Genomic DNA, 14,212 nt, shown 5'->3' with positions numbered 1-14,212 from the left:
ACGTTCCCAAAGAGTGGTTTTGTTCATAAAACTCAGAACGTTAGTGATTGAAATGTTTTTCTGACCCCCCCAAAAAAAATCAATGAGATATTTCTCCCTGTCAACTTTGGGCACACAATTTCATGAAAAAGAAAGAGGCAGCTTGCACAACAGTTTCTAACACGTCACACTTATCGTCAAACAGGCTTTCGTAATTCAACTGATTATCGTGCTGGGCATGACGGCTCGATCTTTGCGCAATCTCACTGCACAACTGGTTGATGATTCTGCCATTAGACAAACACCTTTTCTTTTCAATTCATGGTTGCTTCAAAGAGGGAAGTACACGTAAAGTGTGGGATATTATACTGATGGCGCAAAGTGATGGCGTGATCATGCTGATCAAGTGATCACACTTGGCTAATTCAACTTCTGCTTCTCACTGGAGAAATAAACTGGCTCAGCCTTTGGTCCTAGCCACTTTCATCCCCCACTTGTATCCACCTGTCAATGCACTAGTTTGAAACCACTCTCTCCCACTTCTATGGTGTATTTTCACCATTACCAAGCCTTTCTTCTATCTACTACTATGACTGTAGGCTCATTAAATATTCCTACCAGTACATACATGTACAATGTACTTGCTCACCCGTGTCTTAAGAGATACTCCACTATCTCACTGTAGCCCCAGAAGGCAGCATTGCAGAGTGGTGAGAAGCCGTTGCTGGACTTGAAGTTGACATCTGCACCCTGGGCCACAAGAGACTGAACAAGCTGTTATACAAGGAGACAATGAAAGGGGTCGTCAGCGCAGACTGCTATTAAAAAGGAGACCATTGCAAAAATCAAAAGATTTTAATACTGCTATTCATCATACCCTTTAGAATTAAATGCAAAGAACTGAAAAAAACTGACAAACTTACATATGTACCACCCGGTTAATGTTTCAAATTATAAACATGTTGTAAATGTGCAGCATAATCTGTCTATATGATTCCTTTCATGAGATCCCATTCTACACATGTATGAATGTCAAAACATCAGTGCTACGGTAGATGTCCTCCATATTGTACAGAGTGTTGTCATACACACAAATCTTCACTAAGCTGCGACCACAAGTTTTTTGAACTGATCAGTAACCAGTTTTGCTGTAATCAGATAGAGAGTGTTGGGAATTTTCATAGATTTTCACTATCCTGTCCATTTGTGGAGAGGATATTATCTGAACATTTTATTTCCTGAAGAAGATTTCAATTCAATCTCAGCCTGACCTTTCAAGTTATTCAGCACATGCATACATGTATGTTTGCACTCGAGAATAATAGTGCAAGTACATGTACAATGTAATCTGTACATACTGGTACGTAATCCTAATGTACATGCGCATGTACATGTATATTGAAAACAAGTATTCTTCTGATGAACACCGATAATCGTCTGTTTGTCTGTCTTTGCTTGTAGATGGTGCTTGCTCAAGGAAGTGACAGAAGTGATGCCTGAACACAAGCTGGGGACCTATCCCTTTAAAAAGATACAAACTTGTCTTTCGATAACTAGGGTTATTGCTGGCATTTGAAACTGGCTCTCCACATGATGTGCCTTGTTTGCTTTTGTACGGTGTATACATCTGTTTATGTGTACAAAACAAGGGGTCTAAAAATGGCTTGTGGAGTGTCCAAGAAGTCCAGATGCCAGTCTGGTGAGAACATTTATTGGTTCACTATTCTGGAACTACATGTACATTCCTGACTCAACTGTGAGTGGTCCAGTTTCAAAGCCCAGTTGTAGCATGATGTTTTTTTTTCAATTAAAGTTTACACTTAATTGTGGTATGAATTATACAAATTGCCGAAATCTAGTCACAAATTTATCTATTTCGTTTTTAACAGCCAATATGGAACTGATGCCACAAGTGCTCAAATTCTCCTGAAGACAGTTTGGCCACCAGGTATCAAGGAGAGTGATCATATTTTGATTCCTGGGTTGGCCAATTTCAACTTTTGTTTCCCTAACCAAAAAGTCACTTTTACACTATTAATACATGTACATGTACATGTATGTGACGCCCCTGCTTGTTACGAGACCCCGCCACTTACTATTGCTACATGTACTGTCTATGTACATGTTACATGTACATGTACATGTATTTACATGTACTTTAATGGAAATAAAGTGAAATGGAGTAAAAATTAAATATTTATTTTCAGATTTTTGATTTGCAGCTGCCCCAAAAGTCTGAAAGTACATACATACATGTAAGGACTTGGAGGCATGTGGGCCACATTTGTATGCCTTTAAACTTTCTCGGTCTACAGGAAAAGATATTAGATGAAAGAACTCAACCAAATATACCTACATGTACCTGTACATGTACAGTACCACTAATTTTTCCCTGTAATAACATGGGTACATGTATCAGTGATCCAAAAGCAATGAAGTGGAAGTACATGTAGGGCAGTCTGACCTGTTTTAAAGGAAATCTCATGCAATTTTAGGATTATCAGAAAGAGCATCATGTGACAAACAGAAAACACTTTATTCAGCTTTATTTATGCCTTATTACATGTATGTCAGTATGTTAAGGGCCGACAATTAATTGAAATAGCCCCAGAGCTAGAGTTTGTAAAGTACACAGGCCTACTGCAGAAAAGGCAGAAGACTCAATTTCTAAACTTATTAATATCAAAAGTTCCCTTGTTATGACGTGTCAAAAGTAGTATGGTTAGTGTGGCCCAGGCATTATCTGTGATTGATGGTACGTCAGCACAGTCTGCATGGTCAGGAAGTTTGGCATGACTGGGAAAGGCCTTCTACTTCTACCAGTACATGTACATGTGCATGTATGCTGAAACTTAGCGAGGTCTTTATTTTGTGTACATGTACATGTACCCTAACATGTCTGGTCCCCAACATGGCACACATTCATTTTTGGCTTTTTGTATTTACAGAGCAAGATTTTAGGCTCAAAGTTCACAATTAGTGAAAATTCTGACACTGATTCATAAATCTTGATGTTACATACCCGGCACGTGTACCTGCAACGTGCAGACTGAACTCATTTCAAATGTATGATGCTTTAGAAGAGTTTATCAACTTGTTTATTCCGGACTGTCTAAGATTTTTTTTCAAGTGCCCCACGTTAGGGAACACTGAGCTGAATTCAAGCCCAATTTCTGGACCCCAACATTTTGGATTTTGAATGAAATTTAATGACACTGAAATTGCTTACAAAGGTTCAACACCATTTTATCATGAAGGCACATAAACATCAGTAGTTTTGATGAGTTTTTCAAGAGAGAGGTTTGGCAATGCTGTGTGATTGAAGAAAGACAAGTAAACATTGAAATGCGCCTCCATGTACACGTACAATGTACATGAATGCCACAGTAGGGTAGCTAGATTCATAGACCCAGACACTGGTGACACTATTCCTGATACGTGTATGCTGTTTCTTGAATCTTTGTGTGACTGTCATTTTTGACTGTGATAATACCATCAAGGTACAAATGTACATGTACTTGTACAATGTACAAAGAATGAAAATGTGACTTAAAGAATCAACGTACATGTATGTACCTTAACTGACTGAAAACTATTTTGCCCAAAATACCAGTATCTACAATATTCAACCACAAAATGACATATGTTGACAGAAATCTTAATTTCAGACAAATCTGTTTAACTGAATTAATATCCTTACATGTACATGTATACGGTACTTGTATGTACATGTACAATGTACACGTACCTTGATTTAAATTTTTCATTTTACTTGTGGTGCATATCGTGGAGTACCCTAAGTTCAGGCATACAAATATCTGCCCATGCAGAATCTGAGATATTTCCTTTGAGTGGTGGCTGGTGCGTACATGTAGGTGGTTTGCAACTCTGTCGTCTGTTCTTATTTTCCTCATGAAAATTTAGTTTTTCTGTTTCATATACTCACAAAAAGACAATTTGCAAACAGAAATTAACAATTCCATTTGATAAAAAGGTACATGTAGGAGAGATTAACTCAGACATTTAGAACAATGTGCTGCTTGCTTCTTGTGTACGAAAAAGAGCCCTGCTTTGGGCACATGGTCCACCGGGGTGGCTCGCAATGCCATTTGTTATTTAAGTGACCACGCTTCCACGTACCTGGGTAAGCCTGTTCGATATGACGATATTTCATGATATTTCCATATGATGTTGATATTGGATATCATATCATTCATAAAAACACATATCGGGATATCGTGCAAATTGATATATGCCAAAAGTTATCGCGATAAGCTCCCAACAATGTACTGTAAATGCACATAGGGAAGTCAATGCACCGTGTGTTGAGCCCATGCCAAAAAGCTAAATGTCACTTCGGGAAGAATTCCATATACGAAGTTCACTGTGATATTGCGTAATTACTACAAAAGTATCCTTACATTGATCGCTGAATGAAGACGATTCCAATAGGCATTGAAGAGCTGAACATCATAGGACAGAAATGTGGAGTTTTGGGCACACTTTTGGAGCTACACATGGACCAGGTTTACAGGTTTTTTTGCGACAATTTTTAAGTTGGACAATTTGTTTAGAAGGAAAAAAAGGGGCCCAATTTCTTTTACAGACAGTTTGTAAGTTGGACAATTTGTTTAGAAGGAAAAAAAGGGGCCCAATTTCTTTTACAGACAGTTTGTAAGTTGGACAATTTGTTTAGAAGGAAAAAAAGGGGCCCAATTTCTTTTACAGACAGTTTATAAGTTGGACAATTTGTTTAGAAGGAAAAAAAGGGGCCCAATTTCTTTTACAGACAGTTTGTAAGTTGGACAATTTGTTTAGAAGGAAAAAAGGGGCAAAAAAATTTCTTTTAGAGAGTGCTTGTCAGTTGGAGGAGTTTTTTTCTATATTTATACAGAGGGAAAGGGAAAAGGGAGCTGAAACCTGTCTTTAGATTATTGTGTGGCTATCTGCGCTCTAAAATGTGAGGGGAGGCTTGTACAGGAGAAGAACATCCTTAAGGATTTGATTGAAGTGGTCTACTCCTGCATGTCGGCAGCGCCACATGTATTCGGCCAGGCAGAACCCAAACTGGTCGCTTCCACTGGTGTGGATAGTCACCTCTCTCACCAATTGCGCGTAAGACTCCAATTCTCGCTCATAGTGCATGTATTGCTAATGGATGAAGCAAGACTCCACCTAGCCTGAGTTCTTATACAGCATTGGACTGAAATTCCTTCTTTCGTTCGGCCTACTGCATTTCTACTAGTTCTTTCTCTCTTGGTTTACATAATACGACGGAGATAACTCACGTCATACAGTCAATTGTGCTCAGACATGTACCTTACCTACATGTAGTTGATTTCCTTTGGCACAACCTACTTATATTAACAACGAATAGCCACATTTATTTATATTTAAATATTCTAGTTTATACAAATATTTGTGAATAATTACATATTCAGTTTAATAAATATTCAATTTTTTTTAAATATTCATCTTGACCTCATCATGACCTCTCCTTAATTCAACCGTAACTTTATATGGAACATATCGACTTCCTCCGGCAACAAGCGCTCGTGTGGCGTGGTCAGTAAGACTGCTGCCTTTCTATACCTAACAGTTCTCTTCATTGCAGGTTGGATTCCCCTTTACGAGACAATTTGGATTAAATGTATTAAATGTGTATATTGACTGTAATAATCCTTGTACTAATGACAGGAAAACTGTGGAGAAATAAAAGGACGGGATAGTGAAGGAAAAAGGAAACGGTAGAGGATATAGTAGGGGGGAAAAAAACGGCAAAAGGACTCACTTTTTTGCCGTTTTATTGCGTGGGGCCCCTTCTTTTTAAACCTGTCCCCCTAAGTTACTGAACCCCCTTTCACATCTCTATCCCCCAAAAATAAATGTCGCCCCTTTTTAAATCTGTCCTGGAGCAAAAATTTCTCCTAAAAAGTGAACTTCGTATATGGAATTCTTTCCGTCACTTCTACATGTAGGTCCTGTGATTTAAGTAAGATAGAAATCTGAATGAAACTTTTCCTGTTTTGTGGGACCACAGGGCTAGCTTGATCTCCCATAGCTTAATGAAAATTGAACTTCAGTCGCTTACACGTACACGGCATCCTTAAACACACAAATGTTAACGGAATTCTGTCAACCATAAAAACATACCATTTATTTTTGATGGACCATTTAAAAAGCGAAAGACCTGTGGTTTACACATGTACATGTACTTACATGTCATTATAGACGGAGTGAAGGTGTGCCTTAAAGTAAATGTGTACCAGTGTGAATTATATTTAATATTTTGAAGCTGAGATGCTACTGAAAATGTTGTTTCGGACATTACATTTTCCGTAAACAAGCTAGGACCTAATATCCTTCACTTGGACTGTGAGTAAATTATCTAACATCAAAGAGAGAACATGCACATAAAAAACTCAAAAATGATGACTAAAAAGATATTTGTGCACTTTTTGTGCACATTGTTGATATCAAAAAATTTTGTTGAAATGACAAGACTACATCATTTTCCGTAAACAATTTTGAAACGTCCGAAACAATTAAAATTTTGCAGTATTTTGAAAGAAAGGAATAATTTAAGCTATTCACAATTTTATTTTGGAAGCATCTACACATATTGTAGGCCTATGCGTAGTCTAATTACATCCCTCAAGAACAGTCTTTCTATAGAGCCCACGTACATGTATCTGTATACTGTTAAGTCGTTTTCCACTAGGCGCCCAAATACTGCAAAACGACAACATGTACCGGTACCATCACCAATCCAGGCGCCAACCTGGAACCGTGAATTCACAATCTCTTACATGTACATGTATGTCAGATTCTATTACATGTACAATGTATTTGAATAGAAAAGCCCTAAATATTTTTTTTGGGGGGGGGATTACTTTTTGACAAAAAAAAAATTCACTGGTTAGTTGCAGTTGTATGATTTCTGCACGTAGATAACGATGACGGCAGGAACCAATTTTGTTCCTTGCCCAAAACATGGCGACTGAACACCATGTCTACTCCAAAAGTGGTAATTTTTGGGTTCAAAAATTTTGAAACTTCAACACAAAAAAAAGAAGTGCGGTGTGTAAGACATGTAGCATTAAAAAATTATAAAATTAAACATTATTTAGAAAAATTGACTCGAGACTTGACTTGACAAAAAATGACTTGAGACTTGACTTGCTAAAATTTGACTTGGGACTTGACTTGACTAAAAATGACTTGGTTACAACACTGAGAATCACTCACATTTAAACTTCCGCTGGCAGCAGCTGTTGCTAGGTCCACGGGTGCAGCCATAGCAGCTACATGTATCTGATTTTCCTCGGCCTGTTGGGGGCGCACTCGTTGTGTTAACGGTGGGCTCGCACGCGCGCTCGGGGTTGTACCACTGATTGTCCATATAATAGAGATCAGTGGGTAGTACAGGTGGATTAGAAAAGGATGCTTGCTCCAGCCAAATCACATAATGCACTCAAATTCTCAACGAAATAGAGACAAATTTTGTTAAACATACAGACGACCAAAATGAATGCCAGCTTGTGAGATTTGGAAGAAATCAGCGTCTAAAAATTGTCTAATGCTCGCTGAGAAGTGTAGGCAAAATGTATTTCAAAATGGTGAGGGCTTTACTGCTTTTTACCGTTACACTACACACCAAAATAATACGAGCTCATGCAAAATCGGACAAACTAGCGCCGCCTGTTGACTCTCGGTAAGAGGTTGGCCTCCGTTTATTTTCACTGGAAATTCAAAATTAAGGCCAGAAGATCACTTATCGTTTCACTTTTATGGGGGTTAGCCACGACATTTTGTTTATTCGCCTTTCCCCGAAGATACTATGCTCTCAGCTGTGAATGTAGCCGCCCACTTCCATCCAAAATACGCCCGCAATTTGGTTCTTTTTGCGAAAGAAATACACCGAACTGGAAACAACCAGTCCCAAATTCGGGATTTATAGAAATATTTCTATGATCCCTCCTGGTTATGACATGTCTTATTGTAAATATCCCGCGGGATCACAAAATATTAATGAATACGCGCGCAGAAATACAGCAATTTGGTGGAATGATTCCAGTTAGGGATAACACTCTCTGGACTGAAACAAAATATGCCTTCAAAAAAAAATGGAAACTGGAAAATGAAAAATCATGAAAGAGTTTCCAGAGTTTTTGACGTTCAGGTATATACCAGTTTCTTCACCCCTCAAAATAAAGTATTCGTTCCGGATAGATATCACCCAAAACGTGCGTTATTACGGTTACGAGCAAGAAAATACTGAGGCCCATATTGCCTGTGCGCGAATCACGACTTGCAGCGGTCAAATTCTGTGTTGGGAGCATTTTATATCACGGGGACAGGACAGTTGGAAACAAGAGTAATAAAACCCACCTGTGAAAATGCCAGCTTGTACTTTTAAATGTATCAGACGAAACAGGGCCCACATCGCTCTATTTTCCAATGGAGAGTAGGCATCCATTTTCAAAAAGGCGATGGGCCTCACGTAGAAGGCTTCGAGGGGTGATCTTTGGAGAGAAATATATCCAACGGGTTAACCCACTTAAATCACTACATACAGTTTCCAATGATAATTGGAATAATATCACTCTAACTACAATGGATGTGGATATTAAACTTACACCACAGGATAGGAGAACATGTGAACAGTCTGATGATGCAAATATTTCCGGATTTGGACCATTTTCAGGTGTTTTATGAAGAGATGAAGGGAGCAAAGTATGTTCGGGAAGATTGAACGCAAGGTTTGGACTTGTCAGAACTATAGGGAAATTCGAAGCAGTAGGGCAAAAGCTTCACACTTCTTTTGACAATATCTCTGTAACTACAACAATTACGAATATGAAGCTCACGCCATTAGATAGAGGAACATGTGAACTCTGCTATGATGCAGAGATTTCCGGCTTTGGACCATTTTCAGGTCTTTTATGAAGGTATAAAGGGAGCAATGTATATGCAGGAAGTTACAATACAAGTTGTGCACCAGGCACAACCGGAGCAAAATTTCTAGCAGTAGTGAAAGAACTTCACACGTCTTCCGAGAATATCTCTCCAACTACATCAAACGTGGATATGAAACTTACACCATTGGATAGAGGAACAAGTGAAGTGTTCTATGATGCAAAGATTGCCGGACTTGGACCAGTTTCATTTTGTTTATGGAGGGATATATGGAGCAATATTTGGCAGAAAGTTTGAATACAAGGTTGTCGGAAGGAACAAAAGGTGCAAAATTTCAAGCAGTAGGGCAAACACTTTACACTTCTTTCGAGAATATCTCTCTAACTACAACAGATGTTGTAGTTATTGGATAGAGGAACATGTGCACTGTCCGATGATGCAAAGAATACCGTATTTGGACCATTGTTGGTTTTTTTATGGAGGGATATGGGGAGCAACGTATGTGTGGGAGGTTTGAACGTAAGGTGTGCACAAGGAACAACTGCAGCGAAATTGAAATGATGTAAGCTTCATTTTGGGGGTTTATCATGATGGTATAAAGGCAGCAATGTATGTGTGGGAAGTTATAATACAAGGTGTGCACAAGGCAAACCGAAGCAAAATTTCAAGCAGTAGAGCAAAACCTTCACACTTCTTTCGAGAATATCTCTCTAACTACAACGAATGTGGATATGAAACTTACACCATTGGATAGAAGAAAATGTGAACTGTCCGAAAATGCAAAGAGTGCTGGATATGGACAATTTTCAGGTTTTTTATGAGGGGATATAGGGAACAATACATGTGGTAGAAGTTTAAAAGCAATGTGTTCACAAGGCAAAACTCCTGCAAAATTTCAAGCAGCATGGCAAAAACATCACACTTCTTTGGAGAATATCTGTCTAAGTACACCGAATATGGATATTAAGCATACGAAGCATTGCGTAGAGGAACATGTGAACTCTCTTATGTTGCAAGAATTTCAGGATTTAGACCACGTGCGAGAAGTTTGAGAGTAAGACTCTAACTAAAACAAATGTGGACATGAAATTTACACCATTGGATAGAGGAACATGTGAAGTGTTCTATGATGCAAAGAATACCGGATTTGGACCATTATGGGTTTTTTTTAAGGGATATAAGCAGCAATGTATGCTCGGGAAGTGTGAACGCAAGGAACACAAGGAACAAGAGAAGCGAAATTGAAAGCAGCAGGGCAAAAACTTCACATTTGTTTCCAGTATATCTCTCCAAGTACAACGAATATGGATATGAAGGTTATACCATTGGATGAAAGAACATGTGAAAGCTCTTATGGTGCAAAGATTTTCGACTTTTCAGGTTTTATTGAGGGATATAAGGAGCAATATATGTACGTGAAGTTTGAATCGTGAAGGTGTGCAGAGGAACAACGGCTGCCAAATTGAAAAAAGTATGGCAAAAACTTCACACGTCTTCCGAGAATATCTCTCTAACTACAACAGATGTGGATATGAAACTTACACCATTAGATAGAAGAGCATGTGAACTGTCTGAAAATGCAAAGACTGCTGAATTTGGAGCATCTGCAAGGGTTATAGGGAGCAATGTATGTCCAGGAAGTTTGAATCTAAGGTGTGCACAAGGCACAACCCAAGCAAAATTGAAAGCAGTAGGACAAAAAGTCACACTTCTTTCGAGAATAACGCTCTAAAGACAACGAATGTGGATATGAAACTTACACCATTGGACAGTGAATCATGTGAACTATCCTAAAAAGCAAAGATTGCCGGATTTGGAGCATTATCAAGTCTTTTATGGAGGGATATAGAGAGCAATGTATGTGTGGGAAGTTTGAATCCAAGGTGTGTACAATGCACAAGCGCTGCCAAATTGAAAGGAGTAGGCAAAAACTGCACACTTCTTTCGAGAATATCTCTCTATCTACAACGAATGTGGATATGAAACTTATACCACAGGATAGAAAAACACGTGAACTATCCAAAAGTTCAAAGTTTGCCGGATTTTGAGCATTATCGAGTCTTTTATGGAGCAATGTATGTGCAGGAAGTTTGAATCCAAGATGTTCACAAGGCAAGCAGAAGAACAAAAACTTCACACTTCTTTCGAGAATATCACTCTAACTACAACGAATGTGGATATGAAACCTACACCATTTGATGGACGGACATGTGAACTATTCAAAAATGCAAAAATTGCCAAATTTGGACTATTATCAAGTCTTTTATGGAGGGATATAGGGTGAAATGTATGCGCGGGAAGTTAGAATCCAAAGTGTTCACAAGGCAAGCAGCAGGACATAAACTTAACAATTCTTTCGAGAATATCTCTCTAACTACAACGAATGTGGATATGAAACTCACATCACAGGATAGAGAAACATGTGAACTATGCACAGGTTCAGAGGTTGCCGGATTTAGAGCATGATCGAGTCTTTTCTTGAGGAATATACGGAGCAATGTATGTGAAAAAGTTTGAATCCAAGATGTTCACAAGGCAAGCAGCAGGACAAAACGTAACAAATCTTTCGAGAATATCTCTCTAACTACAACGAATGTGGATTTGAAACTTATACCACTGGATGGAAGGACATGTTAACTATTCAAAAATGCAAAGATTGCTGGATTTGGACTATTATCAAGTCTTTTATGGAGGGATATACGGAGCAATGTATCTGTGGGAAGTTTGAATCCTAGGTGTGCACAAGGAACAACCGCTACAAAATTGAAAGGAGTAGGCAAAAAATTCACACCTTTTTCAAGAATATCTCTCTAACTACAACGAATGTGGATATGAAACTTATATCACTGGATAAAAGAACATGTGAGCTGGATTTGGAGCATTTTCAAGTCTATAATGGAGGGATATAGGGAGCAATGTATGCGCAGGAAGTTAGAATCCAAAGTGTTCACAAGGCAAGCAGCAGGACAAAAACTTAACAATTCTTTCAAGAATATCTCTCTAACTACAACGAATGTGGATGTGAAACTTAAACCACGGGATGGAGGGACATGTGAACTATTCAAAAATGCAAAGATTGCTGGATTTGGACCATTATCAAGTCTTTATGGAGGGATATAGGGAGCAATGTATGCGCGGGAAGTTAGAATCCAAAGTGTTCACAAGGCAAGCAGCAGGACAAAAACTTAATTCTTTCGAGAATATCTCTTTAACTACAACGAATGTGGATGTGTATCTTATACCACTGGATGGAGGGACATGTGAACTATTCAAAAAAGCAAAGATTGCTGGATTTGGACTATTATCAAGTCTTTTATGGAGGGATATAGGGAGCAATGTATTCGCGGGAAGTTAGAATCCAAAGTGTTCACAAGGCAAGCAGCGGGACAAAAACTTAACAATTCTTTCGAGAATATCTCTCTAACTACAACGAATGTGGATGTGAAACTTAAACCACTGGATGGACGGACATGTGAACTATTCAAAAATGCAAAGATTGCTGGATTTGGACCATTATCAAGTCTTTTAGGGAGGGATATAGGGAGCAATGTATCTGTGGGAAGTTTGAATCGAAGGTGTGCACAAGGAACAATCGCTGCCAAATTGAAAGGAGTAGGCAAAAGGTTCACACTTTTTTCGAGAATATCTCTCTAACTACAACGAATGTGGATATGAAACTTATATCACTGGATAAAAAAACATGTGAGCTGTCTGAAAATGCAAAGATTGCCGAGTTTGGAGCATTTTCAAGTCTATTATGAAGGGATATAGGCAGCAATGTATGCGCCGGAAGTTAGAATCCAAAGTGTTCACAAGGCAATCAGCAGGACAAAAACTTAACAATTCTTTCGAGACTATCTCTTTAACTACAACGAATGTGGATATGAAACTCACATCACAGGATAGAGAAACATGTGAACTATGCACAGGTTCAGAGGTTGCCGGATTTAGAGCATGATCGAGTCTTTTCTTGAGGAATATACGGAGCAATGTATGTGAAAAAGTTTGAATCCAAGATGTTCACAAGGCAAGCAGCAGGACAAAACGTAACAAATCTTTCGAGAATATCTCTCTAACTACAACGAATGTGGATGTGAAACTTATACCACTGGATGGAAGGACATGTTAACTATTCAAAAATGCAAAAATTGCCGGATTTGGACCATTATCAAGTCTTTTATGGAGGGATATAGGGAGCAATGTGTCTGTGGGAAGTTTGAATCAAAGGTGTGCACAAGGAACAACCGCTACAAAATTGAAAGGAGTAGGCAAAAAGTTCACACGTCTTTCGAGAATATCTCTTTAACTACTACGAATGTGGATATGAAACTTATATCACTGGATAAAGGAACATGTGAGCTGGATTTGGAGCATTTTCAAGTCTATAATGGAGGGATATAGGGAGCAATGTATGCGCAGGAAGTTAGAATCCAAAGTGTTCACAAGGCAAGCAGCAGGACAAAAACTTAACAATTCTTTCAAGAATATCTCTCTAACTACAACGAATGTGGATGTGAAACTTAAACCACGGGATGGAGGGACATGTGAACTATTCAAAAATGCAAAGATTGCTGGATTTGGACCATTATCAAGTCTTTATGGAGGGATATAGGGAGCAATGTATGCGCGGGAAGTTAGAATCCAAAGTGTTCACAAGGCAAGCAGCAGGACAAAAACTTAAACAATTCTTTCGAGAATATCTCTCTAACTACAACGAATGTGGATGTGTATCTTATACCACTGGATGGAGGGACATGTGAACTATTCAAAAATGCAAAGATTGCTGGATTTGGACTATTATCAAGTCTTTTATGGAGGGATATAGGGAGCAATGTATGCGCGGGAAGTTAGAATCCAAAGTGTTCACAAGGCAAGCAGCAGGACAAAAACTTAACAATTCTTTCGAGAATATCTCTCTAACTACAACGAATGTGGATGTGAAACTTATACCACTGGATGGAGGGACATGTGAACTATTCAAAAATGCAAAGATTGCTGGATTTGGACTATTATCAAGTCTTTTAGGGAGGGATATAGGGAGCAATGTATCTGTGGGAAGTTTGAATCGAAGGTGTGCACAAGGAACAATCGCTGCCAAATTGAAAGGAGTAGGCAAAAGGTTCACACTTTTTTCGAGAATATCTCTCTAACTACAACGAATGTGGATATGAAACTTATATCACTGGATAAAAAAACATGTGAGCTGTCTGAAAATGCAAAGATTGCCGAGTTTGGAGCATTTTCAAGTCTATTATGAAGGGATATAGGCAGCAATGTATGCGCCGGAAGTTAGAATCCAAAGTGTTCACAAGGC

At 38.6% G+C, this 14,212-nt stretch overlaps 1 protein-coding gene across 1 annotated transcript in view; it reads right to left on the bottom strand.

Moving 5' to 3' along the window:
- The window catches only part of LOC110988295 (uncharacterized), a 128,192-nt gene that overhangs the window by 5,110 nt on the left and 108,870 nt on the right, over nucleotides 1-14,212 (bottom strand). The window contains exons 8-10 of the mRNA XM_087134485.1: nucleotides 8,371-8,504; nucleotides 7,228-7,369; nucleotides 629-753 (exon numbers count right to left, since the gene is read on the bottom strand). Coding sequence (XP_086990611.1) covers nucleotides 629-753; nucleotides 7,228-7,278 — 176 coding nt within the window. The 5' untranslated portion in view covers nucleotides 7,279-7,369; nucleotides 8,371-8,504. The remainder of the gene's footprint in view (nucleotides 1-628; nucleotides 754-7,227; nucleotides 7,370-8,370; nucleotides 8,505-14,212) is intronic.

The sequence above is a fragment of the Acanthaster planci genome, linkage group LG03, assembly GCF_054643075.1.
Source record: "Acanthaster planci isolate LZ-2023a linkage group LG03, COTS_SCS, whole genome shotgun sequence".
NCBI classification, from domain to species: domain Eukaryota; kingdom Metazoa; phylum Echinodermata; class Asteroidea; order Valvatida; family Acanthasteridae; genus Acanthaster; species Acanthaster planci.
Note: the sequence above shows the minus strand (reverse complement) of the source record. Positions and strands in the feature narration are given on the sequence as shown.